The sequence below is a fragment of the Callithrix jacchus genome, chromosome 17, assembly GCF_049354715.1.
Source record: "Callithrix jacchus isolate 240 chromosome 17, calJac240_pri, whole genome shotgun sequence".
Lineage (NCBI taxonomy): Eukaryota > Metazoa > Chordata > Mammalia > Primates > Cebidae > Callithrix > Callithrix jacchus.
In genome coordinates this window covers 79,891,175-79,913,044 of record NC_133518.1, presented here as the reverse complement: position 1 = coordinate 79,913,044, position 21,870 = coordinate 79,891,175, and the positions used below count along the sequence as shown (strand labels likewise).

Genomic DNA, 21,870 nt, shown 5'->3' with positions numbered 1-21,870 from the left:
TTATATTTATCACATACATATTATACATATGAAATGTGTACAACACAAAGTTTTTTCCTCTTGACTAAGATATATGATACTTCTCCAGAATATTTTATAGCCTTTAATTTAGAATCACACAGATAAATGACTGTTTGTTTCTTTTTTAATTCTTATCAAAAATTTTTATTTTTTTGAGACGGAGTTTCGCTCTTGTTACCCAGGCTGGAGTGCAATGGCGCGATCTCGGCTCACCGCAACCTCCGCCTCCTGGGTTCAGGCAATTCTCCTGCCTCAGCCTCCTGAGTAGCTGGGATTACAGGCACGCGCCACCATGCCCAGCTAATTTTTTGTATTTTTAGTAGAGATTGGGTTTCACCATATTGGCCAGGCTGGTCTCAACCTCCTGACCTCAGGTGATCCACCCGCCTTAGCCTCCCTAAGTGCTGGGATTACTGGCATGAGCCACGGCACCCAGCCTTATTTATTTATATTTATACTTTATTTATTTTGAGGCGAGGTCTTGTTTTTGTCACCCAGCCGGGTGACTCAATTGACACTCGCCACCTCATCTGCTTAATTCTGTATGTTTAGTAGAGACCGGGTTTCTCCATATTTGTCAGGCCGGTCTCAAACTCCCGACCTCAAGTGATCTGCCCGCCTGGGCCTCCCAAAGCGCTGGGATTGCAGGTGTGAGCCACCGTGCCCGGCCAGAACTCTGAGTGGGTTTTAAGGCAGCAGCTCATCTCATACTTTAATGTACATGCCCATCATCTGGACATCTTGTTACCACGCAGACTCCGACTCAGTGGGTCTGGGCTGGGGCCTGAGCTTCTGCGTTTCTAGCAAGCTCCCAAGTGATGAGGGCACTGGCAGAAGCAGCAGAGATTTAAGGGGCAGGAAGCTAATCCAGCTAAATCTGGAGAAGCCCTAGTTCTACAAGGGCAGATGGACGCCTTTCTCCAGATCCCATCCAGGGACCTAACAAATCCTCAACCTGTCACTCCTCTCCCCTCCCCCATCTCCTTCAAGGCAAGGCCAGAGGGCACCTGCCAGAACGCAGGCCTCAGCATGGATGGGGTCCCTCACTCTCTCCTGGCTTCTCCCAGTTTCCTCCCTTCCTGCAACAAAATATTTGCAGCTGTCCTGGTGGGGAAGTGTTAACAGTATTTTTAGAACAGTGACTTCAAAAGAAAAAGACTTTTGGTACATGGCCGATTATAAATAATGTTGAAAACAAAAGTTCCAGCCTGGGCAACATAACGAAATCCTGTCTCTACAAAAAAAAACTTACAAAGTAGCTGGGCCTGTTGTCGTGTGCCTGTGGGCCCAGCCACTCAGTACTCGGGAGGCTGAGGTGGGGCCTGGGAGGCCAGGCTGCAGTGAGCCAGGACTGCACTGGGCAACAGAGGGAGAAGCCGTCAGAAAAAAGAAAGGAAAGGAAAGAAAAAAGAAAGAAAAAAGAAAAAGAGACGTTATCCTGAGACAGGAAAACAGAGCACCGTAAAGCAGCACTTTGGAGCGTCATGTTCTGATTGTTTTTACTCAAGGGCCCTAAAGAACATCCGAATCACTGTGTAAACATCCTGGTCAGCCCCTAAAGCCCCTTTGTCCAGGCTGCGGGTGACAGTTCCGGAAGCCCAGCTAGAAAGCTCACACACCCTCCCTTTTCCCTGCAAAGCAGCATCTCTTTAAGAGAACTGGCAGTGGGCTCCCAGATTTCAATATCAGCCTTGGGCTGTTCGTTCTGAAATAGTTCTAAGTTTTAAAAAATCTTTATTTCAGATCAGTGGTTAATACTTTTTTTAAAAAAGTAAACACTGCCAGAACAAAAACATGCTTCATTTAATAAGACTCGGTCTCTTATCCATTAACTTATCAAAACCTAGTCACAAGATCACAACCGACTCTCTTAAAACAGAATGCCGGAATGCCACAAAGAAAAAAAGAACAATTAGTGATATTTGCTACAACAAGGAGGAATTTCAAAGACGCAGTTAAGCAACAGAAGCCAGACACAGAGGAAGACACCCTGTTCGAGTCCATTACAAAGATCGGGAAGTGGCAAAACAAATCTAAGGTGACAGAAGTCATGACAATTGATTCTGGGAAGGTAGGTGTAAACTAGAAAGGGACTAGGGACTTCCTGGGGAGCTGGAAATGCTGTCTCTGGGTTGGGGGGTGCGGGTCTTACAAGGATGGCTTTACACCATTTGCGGAAGATCTCTAAGATATACCTCAATTAAAAGAAAAATAAGAGTGCTATGAAATCAGCAGAACACTCAAGCCTGTTTAGACCCTAAGAAGGAAAGGATCAGATCTGAGCCAAGTGCAGAATTTACCCTCCTCCACGAGGTCCTGGGAGTCATGCTGCCTGTGGGTGGGCTTCCTCGGTTCCTCCTGGCAGTCATATTCAAAACATTCTTCTTCCCTGCTCTTGTCTCTCAGGGACATTGCTGAAGTCACCCCACAGCCACAGCATCACCCTAAGGGACCATCCTTGGGGGTGCCCCCAACCCCCTACCCAGAGGAGCCATGCTGGCCCGGGCCCCCAGGGGACACGTTGTGCCCCGGCAGGGGCCGCAGACATGCCCTGTCTGAGCTGAAGGGCAGGGGTGTACACAAAGCTCCTGGCCCAGCATCAGCAGGGAAGGACCCGGAAGGGGGTGGCTCCCAGGAGCCCGGAGGAGGGGCGGGCGGGGAGAAGCACTAGGCGGAGTGGGAATGCCCAGCCAGGCACAGGGGATTTGAGGGAAGCCCTGCAGGCAGGTGCAGGGCCTCGGCTAGCTCTCCACCTCGACTCTCCCCACCTCTTCTCCCCCAGGAGCAGTGAGGAATGGTAGCTTCCGAAAGGCTCACAGCAACCCCATGGGGCAACACCAGCCAAGCCTAGAGCAGGTACACCTGTCTGAAGGTGGGGCGCTGGCGGAGGAGGTGTCCTTCTGAAGCACTGCCCAGTGCCCTCAGATGAAAGACTTCCTGTGGGCGTGCATAAGATAAGGGGACAATCCTGACTGTGACAACAGCCAGACTGACAGTGCTTAGCAGGGGAAGGAAGGGACCATTCCGGCAAAAGGGAAAAAATGCAGTCGCCATTACCTCGTAAGCGTGATTCATCCCCGTCCCCCTTTGACGATAACCTGCATTTTCTCGTTATCTTCTGTCACCTTAGATGCATTTCATAACATCCTGCTCTTACCCTAAATCTGTGTCTCCACAGCCAAATTTATAAAGATCTCTGTAATTGCTAGACCAAGATAAAAAAAAAAAAACCTAAAGCCTAATAGCTTGTGATGTTGCCTGCAGAAGCAGCCACAGTTTAATCGCAAACCTTGTGTCAGTTCCTCTGTGCTGTCTGATTTTGCCTGCAACTGTGAGAATGGCAGGTTCTTTCATCACGTCAGAGAATCACAGCTCTGTCGTCTCTGTGCTTCAGCACCACCTCACCCACACCGTGCCAGTCTCCTGCTCCTAACAGTGACACCAGGACACCTATTCTAAGCTCTCTGACAAGCTAGCCGAGAGAGATCTTCACAGACCGCACGAGTTTGTGAACTGTATCTCATCATCTTTGAATCCTCAGGGCTGAGAATTCTGCTTAGCTGGCTGAAAATGTCTGCTAAATTGAATTACTACCTCCATAAAGACCACTATGAGATCATATACAAGTGACTCTAAATAGAAAACCAGAGGACATATGCATCCTCTAGTTAACTTTTTTGCACTTGAAAATGAGAGCTGCACTTCACCATGTTAAAGGTGTGTTCTTCTCACCCACCACCCCCCCAAAAAAAATGTAGGCAGGGAGTTCAAAATTCCATTTGAAATACTGCATAAGCTTTAAATATAAACACACTCAAAAAAAGTTTCTTTAATCTCATAGGCTTTATCAGATTAGGCGAATTCAGTTCAGATGACAGTGGGCACATCTTCAAAGTGCTGTGAATGACACAATGGTTATTCTGAACCCCGGGGAAGGAGGGGGAGAGGAAGAACCTCCACCTCGTGCATGATTCGTTTAGCAAGTATCAGACTGACATAAGACACATGGGATATTGTGCTGGCAACAGTGTATAGAAAGGAAAACAAAAGCGAATTTCACGGATTCAAAATGCTACCGAGTGACTTACTCATAATAAAGTCATTTCTACTCATCTTTTAATTTGCATCTAGATGATCCCTATTATGAAATACAGAGACTTACATATTCTAAATGATGCCCAAGTCTCTATGTATTACATAATATTTAGAACATGACTTTATTACTTCCCCCCAACTTTTAATCACAAAAATATTTAAAATATATAGAATCGTTCAAAGAACACTACAGTGAACACTGGCATGCCTCTATCAGAAATGAACAATGAATATTTTGTTTGGGGGGGTACACAGTTCAGATTTACAGAAAAGCTACGAGAACAGGACAGAAAACTCCTGGACAGTTCAAAAAGAGTCCCCAAATGGTCACACTTACTGCATTTACTTTCTGTCTCTGACACTGAAGCACTATTTTTAACCCGCAGACCTTCCTGAGATTCCCCTCATAACAGCCTTTACGGCAAAAGAAATCCAAGATCACGTGTTTCATTCAATGGACAGGTCTCTTAAGTCTTCTTCAATCTGGAACAATCTCTGGGTCTTTGTATTTCAAGACACTGATTTTTTGAACAATACAGGCCAATTATTTTGTAGAAGGTCCCTCGCTCTGGGTATTCCTGGTGTTTTCTCATGATTAGATTCTGTTTATGAACAGAAAACACAGAGGTGGTGCTACTTTCTCTTCAGCACATCTTCTCAGGAGGGTCTGCTGTGGAGCAATCCCACTACTGCCAATGTTAACTTTATTTTTATTTTTTGAGATAGGGTCTCATTCTGCTGCCCAGGCTGGAGTGCGCTGGTGTGGTGATGGCTCACTGCAGCCTCAACCTTTAAGCTCAAGCGACCTTCCCGCCTCAGCCTCTAAGCACTTGGCCCCACAGCCACATGCCACCACACCTTGCTAATTGTTTTTTTTTTTTGTAGAGACAGGGTTTCACTGTGTTGTCCAGGCTGGTCTCAAACTCCTGGGTTCAAGTGAGCCACCTGTTTCAGCCTCCCAAAGTGCTGGGATTACAGGCATGAGCCACCATGCCTGGTCCCATCAGTAATTTTGTTTGTTTGTTTTGGATTTTTGGGGTTTTTGGAGACAGAATCTCACTCTGTCTCCCAGGCTGGAGTGCAGTGGTGCGATCTTGGCTCACTGCAACCTCCGCCTCCTGGGTTCAAGCTATTCTCCTGCCTCAGCCTGCCAAGTAACTAGGATTACAGGCGCCTGCCACCAAGCCCGGCTAATTTTGTATTTTTAGTAAAGAGGGGGTTTCACCATGTTGGTGAATCTGGTCTCAAATTCCTGACCTTAAGTGATCCACCCACCTTGGCTTCCCAAAGTGTTGGGATTACAGGCACAAACCACCATGCCCGGCCCCCGTCAGTAATTTTTAAAGCTCCAATTTTTAAAGTCCCAATGTTAACTTTGATTACGTGGTTTCCTCACTATAAAGCTGTTATTTTTCCCTTTGTTATTCAAAAGTGTCTCATGGTGATATATACTTTGAGACCACTAGTTTTAATAAGTCTTGTCTTTTTTTTTTTTTTTTTCGAGGCAGAGTTTCGCTCTTGTTCCCCAGGCTGGAGTGCAATGGCACGATCTCGGCTAACTGCAACCTCTGCCTCCTGGGTTCAGACAATTCTCCTGCCTCAGCCTCCCGAGTAGCTGGGATTACAGGCGTGCACCACCATGCCCAGCTAATTTTTTTTATTTTTTAGTAGAGACGGGGTTTCACCATGTTGACCAGGATGGTCTCGATCTCTTGACCTTGTGATCCACCTGCCTTGGCCTCCCAAAGTGCTGGGATTACAGGCGTGAGCCACCGCGCCCAGCCCAGTAAGTCTTGTCTTAATCAGTTATGTGGACGGACGAAAAGTGGTGAATTTCTAATTCCATCATTCTAACATTTACTAGTTTGCTTTCTATTGTTGGCAATAACCTTTTCTTCCTCGCATTTATGTAGCCATTCATTTATTTATGTCAGTATAGACTCATGTATTCTTCCTTTATTCCACAGTTATAATCCTTTACTATTATTATGTGTTTGGATGTTCAAATTGCCCATATTAGGCCAGGGGAAGCCCCTTCAGGCTGGCTGCTGTGTAAGACGTGAGACTTTGAACACAGGATCACCCTGGACTCTTCATGTCACCCCATTTCTCTGGGTGTAGACACTCCTCAGGATATACCTGATCTTTCCTTTCCTCCTGACTCAGGGGTGTGAGACAGTTCTCAAAACTCATGCACACTTCACCGTTAAAGGCAGAGATGATACAAAGAGCATGTTCCCTGAGAGTGTAGTGTCTCCAACAGTCTAAGCAAAACACAACCCCCAAAGACTGGCAAGAAAGCCTGGGAACCCCCGTGCCGACAGAGGGATGAAGAGAGCGGGGCAAGGCTGGACGTGGAGGCTGGAGCTGGAGGCATGAAAGGAAGTTGAGGAGCAGATGTGCGTGCTGTTCCAAAGGCATAGACTAGACATGGGGACCCACAGCAGGGAAGCAGAGTGAGTTCCTGCTCCATCTCCAGGAACACCGGACAGGAAGACCAGCGGAGGGGAAGGTCAGCCACCTGTCGCAGGGCAGGGGCACGTGGTTCTCTGCGTCCGGCTCACATCTACTTGACACACTCCGCAGAAGGCATCTTCCCAAAGCTCTACCTTGTGGTGTCCAAAGAGTGGCCACGAGCCACTGGGGCTATTTATGTTTACACTTATATGAATTAAAATTTTAAAAAGTTTAAAATCCAGTCACACTAGCCACATCTCAAGGGCTTCACAGCCACACGGGACCAGTGGCTACCATATCTGACAGCAGAGAACAGAACACTGGCAGCATTACAAAAAGTGTCACTGGATCGCACTGATCTAAAGCGTGCCCCTTATTTTCAAGATGGGAGCTCCACACCCTGCATCTCCCCGGCAGCCTCTGCTCCCAGCCTGGCTTCCCACCACACCTCAAGCAGACAAAACAAGCTGCTAACTTCTGCCTATGTAACGCCACTGCCTTAGCTCACCTGTGAAGCAGACCACACTGCCACCCCTTTTGAGCAGAACAAATTGAGGGACAGCAGATGCCGGAAGAGCTCTAAAAACAGAGCATACATTTCCCTCTTAAAGCAAATGTACATGTGGAAGGGTGTCTCCGTCTTCCATATAACCTCTTATCGATGGATGAGGCACCCACTTGAATCTGCACGTACCTCATTAAACCGGCCTTGCATGTCCACGTGTCCAGGTCGCCTCCCCACAACTCACCCCCTCCATGGGAGCCCCAGCCCCTTGTCCTTTGTCTCACCCTTTCTCCACACCTTGCTGCCCTTTGGGATGATTCAGAGGCTTCCAAATTCTTACTGCCACTTTGACTCTTATTTCTTTGTGACTGCCAGTACCTACTTACATAATTACACTGATTTTTCTCTTGTCAATGTCTTTTATCAGTTTGTGGCTCAGGGCGCCCAGCTACCGAATCAAGCAGGGTAGAGGGATAAAGCTTTTTCTCTGCTACACCTCAACATCCCCACCCCCCCAGGCCTAAATCCCCTGAGCTTTCAAGGTCTGGTTCAGCACGGCTCCCCTCTCATTTCAGGTGCGGGCATCCTTCTTCCACTTCACCCGCCCCACTGATGCTCAGTGCTCCACACTCACATTTCAGTTCTCTGCTCCCACAGAGCAGGGTTGACCCTACTGAGGCTCATGTCCCCAAAGACCTTGCTCATACGACGTAAATAAATTAATAAGGCTGGGCACAGAGGCCTACACCTGTAATCCCAGCACTTTGGGAGGCTAAGACAGGAGGATCACTTGAGCCTAGGAGTTCGGGACCAGCCTGGGCAACATAGTGAGACTCCGTCTCTACAAAAATAAATTTTAAAATGAGGCAGAAGGATCACTTGAGCCCAGGAGGTCAAGGCTGCAATGAGTCGTGACTGCGCCACTGCACTCCTGCCTGGGTGACAAAAACAAGACCTTGCCTCAAAATAAATAAATATATAAAATATAAATATAAATAAACAAATAAGGCTGGGTGCCGTGGCTCATGCCTGCAATCCCAGCACTTAGGGAGGCCGAGGCGGGTGGATCACCTGAGGTCAGGAGGTTGAGACCAGTCTGGCCAATATGGTGAAACCCCATCTTTACTTAAAATACAAAAATTAGTTGGACGTGACGGCAGGTGCCTGTAGTCCCAACTACTCAAGAGGCTGAGACAGGAGAATCGCTTGAACCTGGGAGGCGGAGGTTGCAGTGAGCCAAGATCGTGCCGCTGCACTCCAGCCTGGGTGACAGAGCAAGACTCCATCTCAAAATAAAGAAATAAATAAATAAAATTAAACAAACAAGAGCATCACAGAGCTCCAAACACTTGGGTTCTGGGCTCCCTCCGGCTTTCTTCCAAGTCTCTAGTCCTCAGCTCCTACGTCAGAGAGGACCTTCTCTCTGTCTCACCTAACCCAGTGATGTTCACAAAAACTTAATTCTAAAACAGTTACATTATGAAACCATTTACGTTTCATTCTTTTTCTTTTCTTAATCCCTGTAGTAACCACAGAGGAGTTAGATGCTGTGTCTGGAAAACGAGAAGTCAGCCTCTGTCTTCACGGGCGCATTTACACGATGAAACACAAGAGAGAAACGGGGATCTGTTTGCATCAACGCGTAGGAAAATTCGAAAACTCGGCTCAAAATCACAGCTTTTCAATTAATACTTCAATCACCTCTAACAAAACTTCACTCATGCACCAAAAAATAAATAAATAAAACTTCACTCACGAACCAGCCACCGCCATCTTGGGTGACGTTTCGGAGATCACTGAAACCAAGGGAGGAACGGAGCACATGAGACTGGCCTCATGTACATATCGGTCTTCACGAGAGAGTAAGAAGGCGTCAGAATAACCTCAGCGACAATCCACCTGAGTTTCTTCATTTGTGAAATCGGCATGAACTAGACCACCTCCCGCCCCAGCGTTCAAATCTGTCGGGTCATAAATGGGGAGGTGAGCGGGGATGGAAAGCAAGTCTCATTACAGAGGAAAGTGATGTCACCAACAGGTGGTCAACACGCTGTACCTTGTTCAAAATAGCATTCCCCCCACCGCCCTTTTTTAAATAGGATCTCACTCTGTCACCCAGGCTGGAGCACACTGGCATAATCATAGCTTACCTTGCCCTGCTGGGCACAAATAATCCCACATCGGCTTCCGAGAAGCTGGGACTACAGGTGTGTGCCGCCACATGCAGCTCAGGATCTCACCATGTTACCCAGGCTGCTCTCAAACTCCTGGCCTCAAGTGATCCTCCCACCTCAAGCCTCCCAAAATCCTGGGATTACAGGTGTGAGCCACCACACCAGGCCCCCATTAGCCTTTTCAAAGAGATTTCTTTTGTTAAAGGCCTTAGTAAGTAGTACTATTTCTGAGAAAATAAAATTAAACACTGACCTGGCTCTTCATCGCTTATAGAAAGCTATCACTTTATTTACGCTCCACAGCGGCTTCTACCAGTGTTGTTATTCCCGTCTTCCGGATGGGGAATCTAGGCTCGCAGAAATCCCAGGATGTCCCATACACATGGCTACACAAAGCCCGAAACAGGCCTCAAATACAGAGAGCCAGGGCTCTTCCTGCCGTTCTGCCCGTGTCTAAAGTAACTACAAAGAGGACTGTTTCTTTACTATAAGGGCATACACTGAACCCAAGCCCTTTTGAAAATTACAAAGGGGTCATATTCTTTCTAAGCACACTTTAAAAAGTGACCAGTGCAGGCAAGAAACAATCTAAGATCCCTAAACGGACCTCAATGATTCTTTTCCTCCCCCTCCCCATCCCTGGACATCAGCAGTTTCCCGAACACACGTGATGTATAGAATCCCCCAAGGCATGTGCCAAAAATCTCTCAGGACTTTTCCCAGTCTGCTGTGAATCTGAGAATCTGCTTTTTAAATCAGCTAATGATTTTCAACGATTTCTCGTTTTCAAGGCTCTGCCTCAGAGGTGGGACGCATCCAGTCTGCAGGACTAAGCCCCCGCCTGACGGCAGAGTAACTGTCAACACTGGGTACGCACGCGCACATTCTGCCAGGGCCATTGCCATTCCGTATCGACCGCTGGCCATTTCAAATCTCTCGTAAAAGGTACTTGAAGACACGGAGTCATCAACCCCTCCAACGTCTTGTCTTTATAAGCCCCTGTCCCATGCCTCTTGTTATATCCTCTGGGGTCTTGCTCTGGAGGTGGGGAAGCAGGGCAGGCAGAGATGGACGCTGAATAGAAGGCCACCACAATGCACATTAACACACGGGGAAATACAGTTATTCAACACCGAATGAAGTTCTCCTAACCCTCAAAGACTGGAGGGACTGGTAGCTATCCCTTAATTCCAACTTCAAAAGAGGGGTTCTAACTGGCCTGCAATCTATACTCCCAACCAGACCCCTTTCTTTTTCAGTGCTAACACTGCAATTTAAGTGTGAGTCAGTAACTCTGACATAAATGATTCTGCATCTTTTTCAAAACATTTGACTCACCTTTTATTAGTATTAACAGTTCCTAAAAGGTTCCCTCATTGACGATTCAAATGCCAAATAATCAGAGAGACAAAGCAATGGTGTGTGTCTATTAAGTTGCAATAAGAAAGACAGAAGCAAATTCAAGACAGGTATAAATAAACAGGGCTGAATTTCATTTCCAGACTAACCTGCCTGAAGCTAGGAAGGAACCCAACTGGTTAGACGTGTAAGCAAGTAACCACAAAATTAGCGCGTGCTTGAAATTCCCTCTTCGTACTTTCCCTAAACCAGCTTATTTCTGGACTTCTGTGCCTTTTATTCCCTACTTTGCTACCTCTTTAAATGGGATCATGAAAATTCCCATGGTCCCAGGAAACTGTCTCAAAAACCTTCTTCCCATCATCCAAAATGGGAGACAGGGTAAAAGACAATTGTTTGGCTCAACATACATTCAGACAAGAAGAGAATCAGTATGTTTACCTTTGAACAGATGAGCCACCTCCTCTTCCATTTCCTTTGCTCTTACAGGAAGACAGATCAGGGTCTCTCTGGGCCAAAAGACTCAACTGAGGAAGTGCTGGGTAAGAAAATCCTTCTGATGGACACTCAGATAAGAGCAGGCCTCTGCCCACCCTCCAGACTGACCATGGCAGTGACTGGCTTTATTTCAGGGTGTAAAGGGAACCGGATGGTGTGGTAATTGGGTCATGATATTAAGAAACCTTCTTCTCCCACTTCTACGATGACGTCCACAGAGCCACGGCCACACCTGACCCATCCACGGGCCTGTGACAGCACCCTGCCATCACCAGTGCTCCCTAATCCAATGGTACAGTGAGAATGTATTGAATCACTTAAAAAGTTACGGACCGGGCACAGTGGCTCACGCCTATAATCCCAACACTTTGGGAGGCCAAGGCCAGTGGATCACCTGAGGTTGGGAGTTTGAGACCAGCTTGACCAACATGGAGAAACCCCATCTCTACTAAAACTAAAAAATTAGCCAGGCGTGGTGGCACATGCCTAGAGTCCCAGCTACTTGGGAGGCTGAGGCAGGAGAATCGCTTGAATCTGGGAGGCATAGGTTGCGGAGAGCCAAGATTGCACCATTGCACTCCAGAATGGGCAACAAGAGTGAAACATGGTCTCAAAAAAAAAAAAAAATTATGGAGGGTAGTCACAAATCACCAAGAAAACTAATGATGGTTTCCAAAAAGCAGCATCTCTAGAATTCCCTTTTGGAGTTAGGTAACAGGATGGGAACTTGCTTTAAGAAGGATATATTCCAAAGAAAAAAGAATTCATTCATCCTTTCCCCTCATGACCCTGGGAGCTGCTGCCAAACCTTGTTGCTTGAGATACTTAAACACATACAGGGAACCAACATGACGATGTCTGCATCTAATGCCGGGGGACGATGGGGCTGAACTGGCAGAGTTTTTCCGCCCATTTAAATACCAGCCCCGAGAAGGCCTGTTGGCCCCTCTCCTTAACCCACAGTCGAGGCAAAAATCAGTGGATAAGAGAGAATTACGTAGTTTTTCGACCGGGACTAACTAGGCCAGGTCCCAGCCCGTTACATCATTCAGGTTAATCAAATGTAGTCGGGACTAGAGCATTCTGAAACTCCCGACTCAATTAAAAAGCACTTACCTTATCTATTAATGGCTCCTGCAGGGCTGGGAGCACATCATCACTGGGGAACAGACCCTCAAAGTGTATATATTAACTGTGCCCTTTTTTGTGAAGGGATGTGATATGACGATCATTTTCAAGAAGAAATTTAAAAAGACAGATTAACCGTGTAATACACCGTTTTGATGCCCAACACCCCAGCAAGCTGAGACCCGCCCATTGGGATTTCTCAGAGAATGCACCTCAGTGCTGTTTTCCGTGTGCCTGAAACCTCTTGAGGCCTGTCCAGCCACACAGCTCGGCCTCCACCCAGCCTCCTCTGGAATGTGCCACACCCTCCCTGCACAAACCAAGGTAGTGACAGAAGGACACATTCTCTTCCTGCCCTCCCATCACCTTCCGCCCCCATCTCTGCCGGACCCAGCAAGCAGCTTCATTTGAATCACCCGCTAAGTGGGAGGCTGCTCCTGCCTGTTCTCCAGCCTCTGCTGGTTCCCAGCTCTTGGCTCAGAAAAGGGCAGAGTCTTCCAGGCCTGCTGCTGGCCGTCCAGGAAGCCACCTCTTGAGCACACGATTCCAAGCTCCCAGTTTCCTAACCCTCCAACGCAGGAGCACAGGGAACACACTTCCACTTGCACACATATGTGCAACAGCACACTCACGTCTCACACCAGAGAGAATTCAATCCAATAGAAGTAGAACACTCGCAAGCCCGGCACGCCAAAACCATCTCCCCTTCTGAGCAGACCCTCATAGACACCGCAGGCGTCTCCCGCAGTGAAGAGCCCTGCCCACCTGCCACCTCCTCCACCGTGCCTTTGCAATCGTCAGAGCCAGTGGCGCCAGTTCTGGTGCCCACCCTCGCCGGCCGCCTGTCTCCCCTAAAGCTTTCAGGACCGCCCCCCCACCCTGAAGGAGACAGTGCCCCTAAACATGCCGGCTCTATTTTGCAGGGGCCATAATTACCATCCGAGCATTCTTCATAATACCAGTCTAGTTCATAATAATCCGCTTCGATAAATTTCTGCATAGTCAGTGGTCTTGCGGAGGAAAGAACGGACTTTAGAGCGCCATCAACGTCAAGTAAAAGGCTGCCATGCCTCCCCGCCCTTCCAGAATACCGGGCAGAAGAGCATCCCGAAACACACCGGAATCAGGCTGTGCATTCTTAACGACAGTCTGGAGCCAAAACAGGAAAGCGGGCAATGAAAAGAAAAATTCTATTGGGGAAGGAGGGAGTAGGAGGAGCAGAAAGGAAGGCAATCTGCAGAGCTACCGGAGACCCTGGCAGCACTGCCAATAAAGCGGCACTGGACAGCAGCCCTGAGTGGGAGTAGCCAGGCTCGTCCTATCCAGACGCCCGCAGGCTGACGTCAGGGACACACACCACCGCCGGCTGCCTCACTCAAGCCTCCTCGCCTGCTTGCCGCTCATCTTTCAATCTAACCGTTGCCATGGAAACTGGCTGGCTCTGAAAAATGATGCAGAGATGGAGGAAATGTCTTCCAAGGATGCTGGGAGCAGAGGCTGGGAGACGCCAGGCAGGGAGGACAGAGGGTGCAGCAAGGAGAGACGGGGGGTCAGCACCATCACCACCTTCAACAAATGTGAGGACACGCTTCTTCACCCTACGCTGGGTCATGATAGAAGGAAGATTCTGATTTGAAATCTGCCACCTTTTAAAATCTACAGACCATTACTGTTGGTTCCCTTCCCTCGACCTGACTTAACACATTAAACATCTTTTATAATTTTTGACCACAACGTAAAGGAACTGTAAATCACTTAGAAAATGGTGGCTCATGCCTGTAATCCCAGCACTTTGGGAGGACAAGGCAGGTGGATCACCAGGTCAAGAGATCGAGACCATCCTGGTCAACATAATGAAACCCCGTCTCTACTGAAAATACAAAAAATCAGCCGGGCATGGTGGCACGTGCCTGTAATCCCAGCTACTCGGGAGGCTGAGGCAGGAGAATTGCCTGAACCCAGGAGGCGGAGGTTGCAGTGAGCCGAGATGGCGCCATTGCACTCCAGCCTGGGTAACAAGAGCGAAACTCCATCTCAAATAAAAAAAAAAGAAAAAGAAAAAGAAAATGGAAGCATTTTCATTTAGATGCACTATTATTCTCATGCCTTTGCTCAAACTTCTAGAAAAACAGCCTGTCACATGCAAATAGAAAAGAGTGCCAGCACAAAGGGCTTGTACAGTGCAACATGCTGTTTCATGGACACTTACACGTGTAATCAAGGTGCAAAAATGCACAGCAGAAGGAAGCAGCCCAACTGCAGGAAGGTAGCTGCTTCCGGGGAAGCAGTGAGGAAATGGGGCTTTAAACGTTCCTTATAAATGCACCCGTGTGGTTTATTTCCTTAAAAAATACAGTTAATACAAGTTCTAAATGTCTGACGTGTTTGAAAGATTCATAACAAAACAAGGTAGTGGATAAGAAGACCGATTTTTAGACTAAGCTGCAGGTTGAATTTCATTCCCTAGAGCCGGGTCTCTCAAGCTCAGCACTACGAGTGGCATTTAAGGTAAGATGATTCTCGTCGTGAAACGCTGTTCTCAGCATCGCAGGACGTTCAGCGGCAGCCCTGGCACCCCCCACCAAATGCGGGCAGCACTTCTGTCTACCCCCAAGATGTGATAACCAAAATGTCTCTAGGCCAAATGTCCCTTGGATGCAGAATTGCCTGGTGAAAACCCTGCCCTAAACCAAAACTACTTCCTTTCTTCACTGGCCTCTCAGCCAGGTACTGTAAGAATCTGTTGGTGTCAACAGTAGCATATATAAAAACAGAGAGAGTGTGTGTGTGTGTGTGGGGGGGGGGGTGTCTGCTTCTGTATGTAAAATAGAAAATTAAAAGGAAAATCACATAGACATGTGCATCTTACATACAGAACCTTAGATGGAATCTACACTTTGTACCAATCCATCTCAGTCTTCCTAAATCACTGGAAGCTGAAGTCTGTCATGCTGTGTTGTGAGGTCCCCAGAGAAATGGGGTAGCCTTTCTTCATGTCAGGGCCACATCTGGCCCTCTTCATCGGGCCTTGCTGGCACACCTGGGCAGGAAGCCACATCAGACCTTCCCACTTGCCAGGTGGCTGGACGACACCATTTGGCCCAGCCTTTATTGAGAGCAGATCCTGTCCACCTGTGGACCGTAGGGACCCAACCCTTTGGCACTACGAATAACGGAGCCTCAAGTCCCAGAGGGAGAAGGGAAGTGAAAGGCAGAGGCCCAAACCAAAAGCAGACAAAGGAACCATCCTGCACGGGGCAGAGGAACTGCTGATGTTGATGCGAATTTTGGCTAAAATTGTTAACAGGGTGAAAAGTCCAGAAAATGTAGGGACAAGGGAATGACATCATGCCCAGCCATGGTGTCCTCTGGCTGCCACCCATTCCCTGGAGGACCTGTGGCCCTCTGGCCTCATCTCTTCCTCCTCCAAGGTACCCCCAGCCCAACTGCACATTCTCTCTGGTCAAAGTGGGTGTCAGCTTGCCTCACTTACGTCACTCCCTCTCCCTGATCCCAACTTGAGGATACATTTTCAGTCTTCTAGGACGGGTACCCACTTAAAGTCAGCAGACAATGATCTTTATCCCTTTCTTATAACTGCTTCTGCTATCTGACACATCTCACCCCTCCCTCTAGTCTTTCATCTCATCCTATCTCTGACCATGATGGTGCCTCTCAAGAGCCCCACTGCAGACCACCAAACAGCCCCCTCAGATGTTCACCTCGAGACATTCACAACAGAGGCCGGAGTCCCGAGTTTTTCTAAGGTTTTGTTTAAAGTTCCTTAAGGTATTTACAAAAAGATGATGGGCATTCTAAACAGGCAGATGGTTAACAAGCACCTCCTAAAACATCAGCAATGTTTACCAGTTCCATCCAATCAGGGTGGGGGAGGTCGAATAAGAATTTGCAAGATGGTTTAATAGAGGAACCGGGGGCTGGCTGCATTGGCTCATGCCTGCACTTCTACCACTCTGGGAGGCCAAGAAGCAAGGACAGTTTGAGGCCAGGAGTTCGAGACCAACCTGGGCAACACAGCCAAACTTCATCTCTACAAAAACATTTTTTAAACCAGCCAGGCATGGTGGCAACATGCCTGTAGTCCCAGCTACCTGGGAGGCTGAGGCTGGAGGATCACTTGAGCCCGGAGTTCAAAGTTGCAGAGAGAAGTGATCGTGCCACTGCACTGCAGCCAGGATGACAGAGTGAGACCCTACCTCAAAAACTAAAAACATAAACTAGAGGAAGAGGAAAGGCAAACTCCTCAAAGCATCATAGGAAAGTCAGACAGCTTCTCAATGGCTGAACACATGGAGGCTCCCGCAGCTACACACCTCTTCATCTGCATCCTTTGCAGTTTCCTTCGTAATAAACCAGTAAAGCATTAACAACATTGTGAGACAATGGTATCTATGAAACTATGGATGAGACAAGAGCTTCGCTTGATATGGAAGAGTATCCCACTGCTGAGGTCAGAAAAGGCAAGTACTGATAACTCTGGAGGGTGGCAGGAGGAGTGGGTGAACTACAGTACTGCTTTCCGCCAAGAACAAGGGCATCTGCTGCTGAAGAAGCATCTGGATACTTTTCTTAAGGGCGAGCGTAGATGGAAGGTATTTTTCCCTCTTTGTTGAGATGAAATGGGTTCCAGACCAGGGACATAGTGTCGTCGGTGCATAAATCAGTGAACTTGGGATACAAGAATTTTTTACAGAGCAGAATCTTTCTTACCCAGAAGAACTAATCACCTAAGTTCCTGGAGCCAAAGTATGTAAGAGTTCTTCACAGAACATTTCATTCACTGTTGCAGCATTTTTGATCTTCCTCGAACACATATCAACAAATTTGACAGAATTGGGGATAGGGGAGCGCTGGCTGCAGGAATCCAGGAGGTTTCAAACTTATGCAGATACAGTACTGTCCGTCCCGGGCAAAGGGCTTCAGTGCCTCGTGTGTGTTCTTCCTTATGACCCAACCAAACACCGGGCCCACCGGCTTATGTTCCACGTGCTGAAATCGGATGGCTGTTCAGTACGGTGTGTGATATTCATCGTCTTGAGAAGACTGATGCTTCTGAAGAACGCTGAGAAAGTTGAGGAACCGACTACATTTGGAAAAGTTGTATCTACTTACAGAAAAGTAAATGAGATGTAAATCAAATCTAATAATATCAACACGTTTCTGAGTTTCAGCAACTGAAAATTATGCTAATGCATGAAAATGTAATGGATACATTTTTTGTTTACAAATCATATCAAAGATCTTTGTTCACAAATGCACAAAACTTTTGTTTTTTGTTTGTTGGGTTTTTATTTTTTTGAGATGGAGTCTCGCTCTGTTGTCCAAGCTGGAGTGCAGTGGCGCGATCTTGGCTCACTGCAACCTCTGACCACAGCGTCAAGCGATTCTCATGCCTCCACCTCCCAAGTAGCTGGGATTACAGGTGCACGCCACCACACCCAGCTAATTTTTTGTATTTTTAGTTCAGATGAGATTTCACCATGTTGGCCAGTCTGGTCACAAACTCCTGACCTCGAGTGAACTTCCCGCCTCAGCCTCCCAAAGTGCGGGGATTATAAGCATGAGCCACGAGGCTCAGCTCCCTTTGCCCATTCTTAATTAGGCAGCTGTGAAATTTTCAAAACTGCATATAACTTTTTGGAAGAAAATATATACTAACATGTTAAAGTAGCTCCTTTGCGGAGGAGAGGAGGTGGAAGACTGTGTGTCTTACTTACAGACTGCTAGCCACTTTACCAATCAGTCAGCCTGTGTTACTTACATAATTAAAAAAAATTGAAATGCAGTGAATATTACTTAAATAAAATAGACATAGAAAAAACTGACATTCTATGAAATTCAGCACAATTGAAGAAATATAACACTTGAGCAGGGCTCAATGGCTCCCCAGAGTTCTATAAAACATCAGCTTTCACTAGAAACCTCTCTCTTACTGGAATCCTAGCCATCTCTTTGCATGTTTTCTCCACATATAACTTTATATGTAACGGAATCAAGAAACAAATACATTTTAATAAAATAATCCGATCTATTTGGGACAATATGTTCTCAAATTATAAGAATGAATTTTGTTAAAGTTAAAAAAAAAAAGACAAGGATACAAATAAATCCCTTATCTGCTTGCTTTTTTGTTTTGATAGAAACTGTTTACACAGAGCTTGGCACATTGACCTTACAGCACTACGAATCTGCTTAACATTTTATCCCTACCCCATTACCATAAAACAAGTCAAAAATAAAAGATTGCACAGTGAGGAGCATGTGCTTTTGGAGTCAAACGGTCTGAGGTTTGCTTCGGGCTCTTCGTTTTCCATGTCTGTGACCTTGGTAGACACATCAGTCTCACCTGCTAAATGGGGTGATTATAACACACTGCACAGAGACAGGTGAAGCTACAATCAGTCAGCGTGTGGCAGAGCGCTCAGTACAGTGCCTGCGCGAAGTGACTTTACAATAAATGTTAGTTGCGTTCACCTTTATCACTCTAACTTTTTTTAAGTGGGGGGGAATTATCAGGAAATAAACAATTAAAAAGACGGTACAAATTCCTAAGCTATAATTAGGGAAATGAGGTAGAAATGCCATTTATAAGCTTTTCCCAGCATAACTGATTCAAAGGCACTGCGCTCACAGCAACAAGCAGGAGTGACAGGTGGGGTGAGGCAGGAGTGAGACCATTTCTAAACAGCGACAACACGTGACTGAGCATAGCTCATGTTAAGTCCAAAGGCTGCACATACCCAATTCACTTTTTAAGAAAAAGGGAAAGAAACAAAACAATGTACAAAATAAGCACAAAGGAAATAGCATCATTTAGGGGCTTCCAGCAATTTCAAAGTGAACTGCACCAGAACTATTTCCTACGCTCAGAAAGACAAAGCAGTCTGTCCACAGCTTTGCAGAGCTTCACAATTAAAACCCGTCTGACACCAAAACCACTTTCCTTCACGCAAGAATCCCGGCGCTCCTGAGGGTTACAGCCCTTCCTCAGCCCAGGTTCACTGCAGCTGAAAAAGCAGCGTCCTTCCTACCACGACCCTACGCTCCTCCATCACTGCCACCAGGAAGTCAGGGATAAGAACAGGTCCCAGGAGCAGTCTCGGGCTAGCCTCATGGCCACCCAGTCAGCCATTCCTTAGCCACCTGCTTCAGCCGCCCCGTTCAGGAAGTGCCGACTGTCCTCCAGGCTTTCAGAGCTTCTATCTCACTTAATCCTCAGACTCCTGCGACCTAACGACTCTCCCACTGCGGAGACAAGGAAAGGGGTCTTAGTGGCTTAAGTCACTTGCCAGGACTGCGCACGAAAAGCTTCTGGATATAAACCAGAAATTACCTCCGTCCTAAGCCTTTTCCACTTCTCAATAAGTGAACGACAAAGCATCCAGGGATTATTTGCTAATGGAATTTGAATGAAAAAAAAAAAAAAAAGAAGAGGTACAATGAAAGAAGATAAAGACTCAAGTTAGCACCTCACAGAGAAAACAAACAAACAGAACCCTCTCCAGCTCCGTCACCGAGCGGCTCCAAAGGACGGCCTCTGACCCATCAGCGGCAAGTCAACATTCTGGTGCCCAGATTCAGGTTAGAGCCTAACAGGGCTCCTGTGGAGCTGCTGATTCCATTCCATATCTTGGGGCAGGGAGAAATACAGCGGGACCTGCAACACCAGGTTTCCAGAAAGCAAAGACCGCTTCAGGAGGTCTGGGTAGAAGTGATACGGTATATAAAAGCCATCTTTTTTGGGTTTTGTTGAGACGGAGTCTCACTCTTTTTGCCCAGGCTGGAGTACAGTGGTGCGATCTTGGCTCACTGCAACCTCCACCTCCTGGGTTCAAGCGATTCTCCTGCCTCGACCTCCAGAGTAGCTGGGACTCCAGGCACGTGCCACCACACCCGGCTGATTTTTTGTATTTTTAGTAGATACGGGGTTTCACTGTTAGCCAAGAAGGTCTCAATCTCCTGACCTCGTGATCTACCTGCTTCAGCCTCCCAAAGTGCTGGGATTACAGGCGTGAGCCACCCGCCCGGCCCCTTTAAGAGCCCTCTTAAAAGGACTACCATGTGCTGTGTTGTGACAATTTGAACATCCAAAAGAGAGCAGAGTTAACAATGGCGAAAGGGGACAAGCTGAGCCTGTAAAGGCCACGAATCATCAATGAACATCAACATGAAAGGCGCACCAAGGGCAACAAGGGAAGGGAGAATATGTTGGAAGTTATTTTTAATCCGTTTGAGGAAGCAGCAGAGGTGGGTGTGTATGACAGCTCGGTTTCTGCCACTAATACCTTTTATAAGACAGCGTACAAATGTGTCTCTGAGGAGAATGGCCCTGAATAAGGCAACCCTACAGGGAAGGAGGAAGCAAGTCTCAAAAACAGAAAGGCTTGACGTTCTGCACAGACTACATTCAGGTAGGAGCAGGATGAGCTGTGAAATGACGGATTAGCCGGAGGGCCCCCGAGGAGAGCTGACTACCCACACTGGGGCCCCAAATTCCTGGAAGATAAGAGCTCACTAAGAGCTGCTCATGACACCAGTAAGGCACTGACAAAGTCTGTATGTTTTCAAACATGTTCCAGGTGAGTGTGTCAGTTGGATGGGACAATGGGTCACAAGCACATTAGCCAAATATAAAGAATTTGTCATTTCAGGAAAAGACACCAGGTTGAAGGTGGCCCCTCCAAAGATAAAGTCCACCAGGAAGCTGTGGAGGTGTAAAAAGGGTCTTTGCTGGTAGAATTCATTTTCTTCTTTTTTTTTTTTTTTGTTTTGTTTTTTTAAGACGTTGTCTCACTCTGTCACCCAGGCTGGAGTGCGGTGGCGCCATCTCGGCTCACTGCAACCTCCGCCTCCCAGGTTCAGGGACTCCTCCTGAGTAGCTGGAAGCATAAGCCACCATGCCCGGCTAATTTTTTTGTATTTTTGGGAGAGATGGGGTTTTGCCATGTTAGCCAGGCTGGCCTTGAACTCTTGACCTAAAGTTATCCTCCTGCCTTGGCCTCCCAAAGTGCTGGGATTACAGGCCTGAGCCACCATGCATGGCCCTGCTGGTGTAAATCACTTAAAAGTCTTGAGATGGCATCATCCTGGATTGAGGTGTGCCCTAAATTCAATGGCAAGTGTCTTCAGAAAAGAAGACCAGAAAAGGCCCACAGAAGAGAGGGCAATGTGAAGACAGAGCAGAGCCTGGAGGGATGAGGCCACAAGCCAAGGAATGCCGAGGATGGCCGGCAGCCACCAGAAACCGTGAGAGGGGCAGAAGGAGCCAGCAGTGCCAACACCTTGACTTCGAACTTCTGACCTCCAGAACCGTGAGAGAATAAATTTGGTCTCACACCACCAAGTCTGTGGTAATTTGTTATGGCAGCCCCAGGAATCTAACACAGCTGCTGAGATCACACTTTCTTTAATATCTGTTAAGGTTACTAGATCACTGGAAAAATAGAAAATAGGTGCAGAAATCACAAAGAAATGACTCAAACCTACAGCACTGATGCTGACGTTAAGTGTTATCAGGAGTTCTGCTGGTGCCGCTACAAGACCTACACGTTCTCTTTCGCGCGTATTGAAGAGCATCTAACAGATTTGGTCTGTGATGTTAAGGCAGGTCTA

General features: G+C 47.2%; 1 protein-coding gene across 29 annotated transcripts in view; it reads right to left on the bottom strand.

The window, feature by feature from the left end:
* The window catches only part of TRAK1 (trafficking kinesin protein 1), a 167,197-nt gene that overhangs the window by 65,606 nt on the left and 79,721 nt on the right, over positions 1-21,870 (bottom strand). For 3 of the 29 annotated variants that reach the window (XM_008984085.5, XM_035277964.3, XM_035277966.3), the window contains exon 1: positions 13,174-13,513. The exons of 17 other annotated variants lie outside the window; for them this stretch is intronic. In XM_008984085.5, the coding sequence (XP_008982333.2) occupies positions 13,174-13,237 (64 nt within the window). In that variant the 5' untranslated portion in view covers positions 13,238-13,513. Of the gene's footprint in view, positions 1-2,321; positions 2,603-3,078; positions 3,479-12,869; positions 12,987-13,173; positions 13,514-21,870 lie in introns of those variants that run through there. 9 more of the 29 variants (XM_008984084.5, XM_054246941.2, XM_035277965.3 and 6 more) reach the window with 4 other exon arrangements.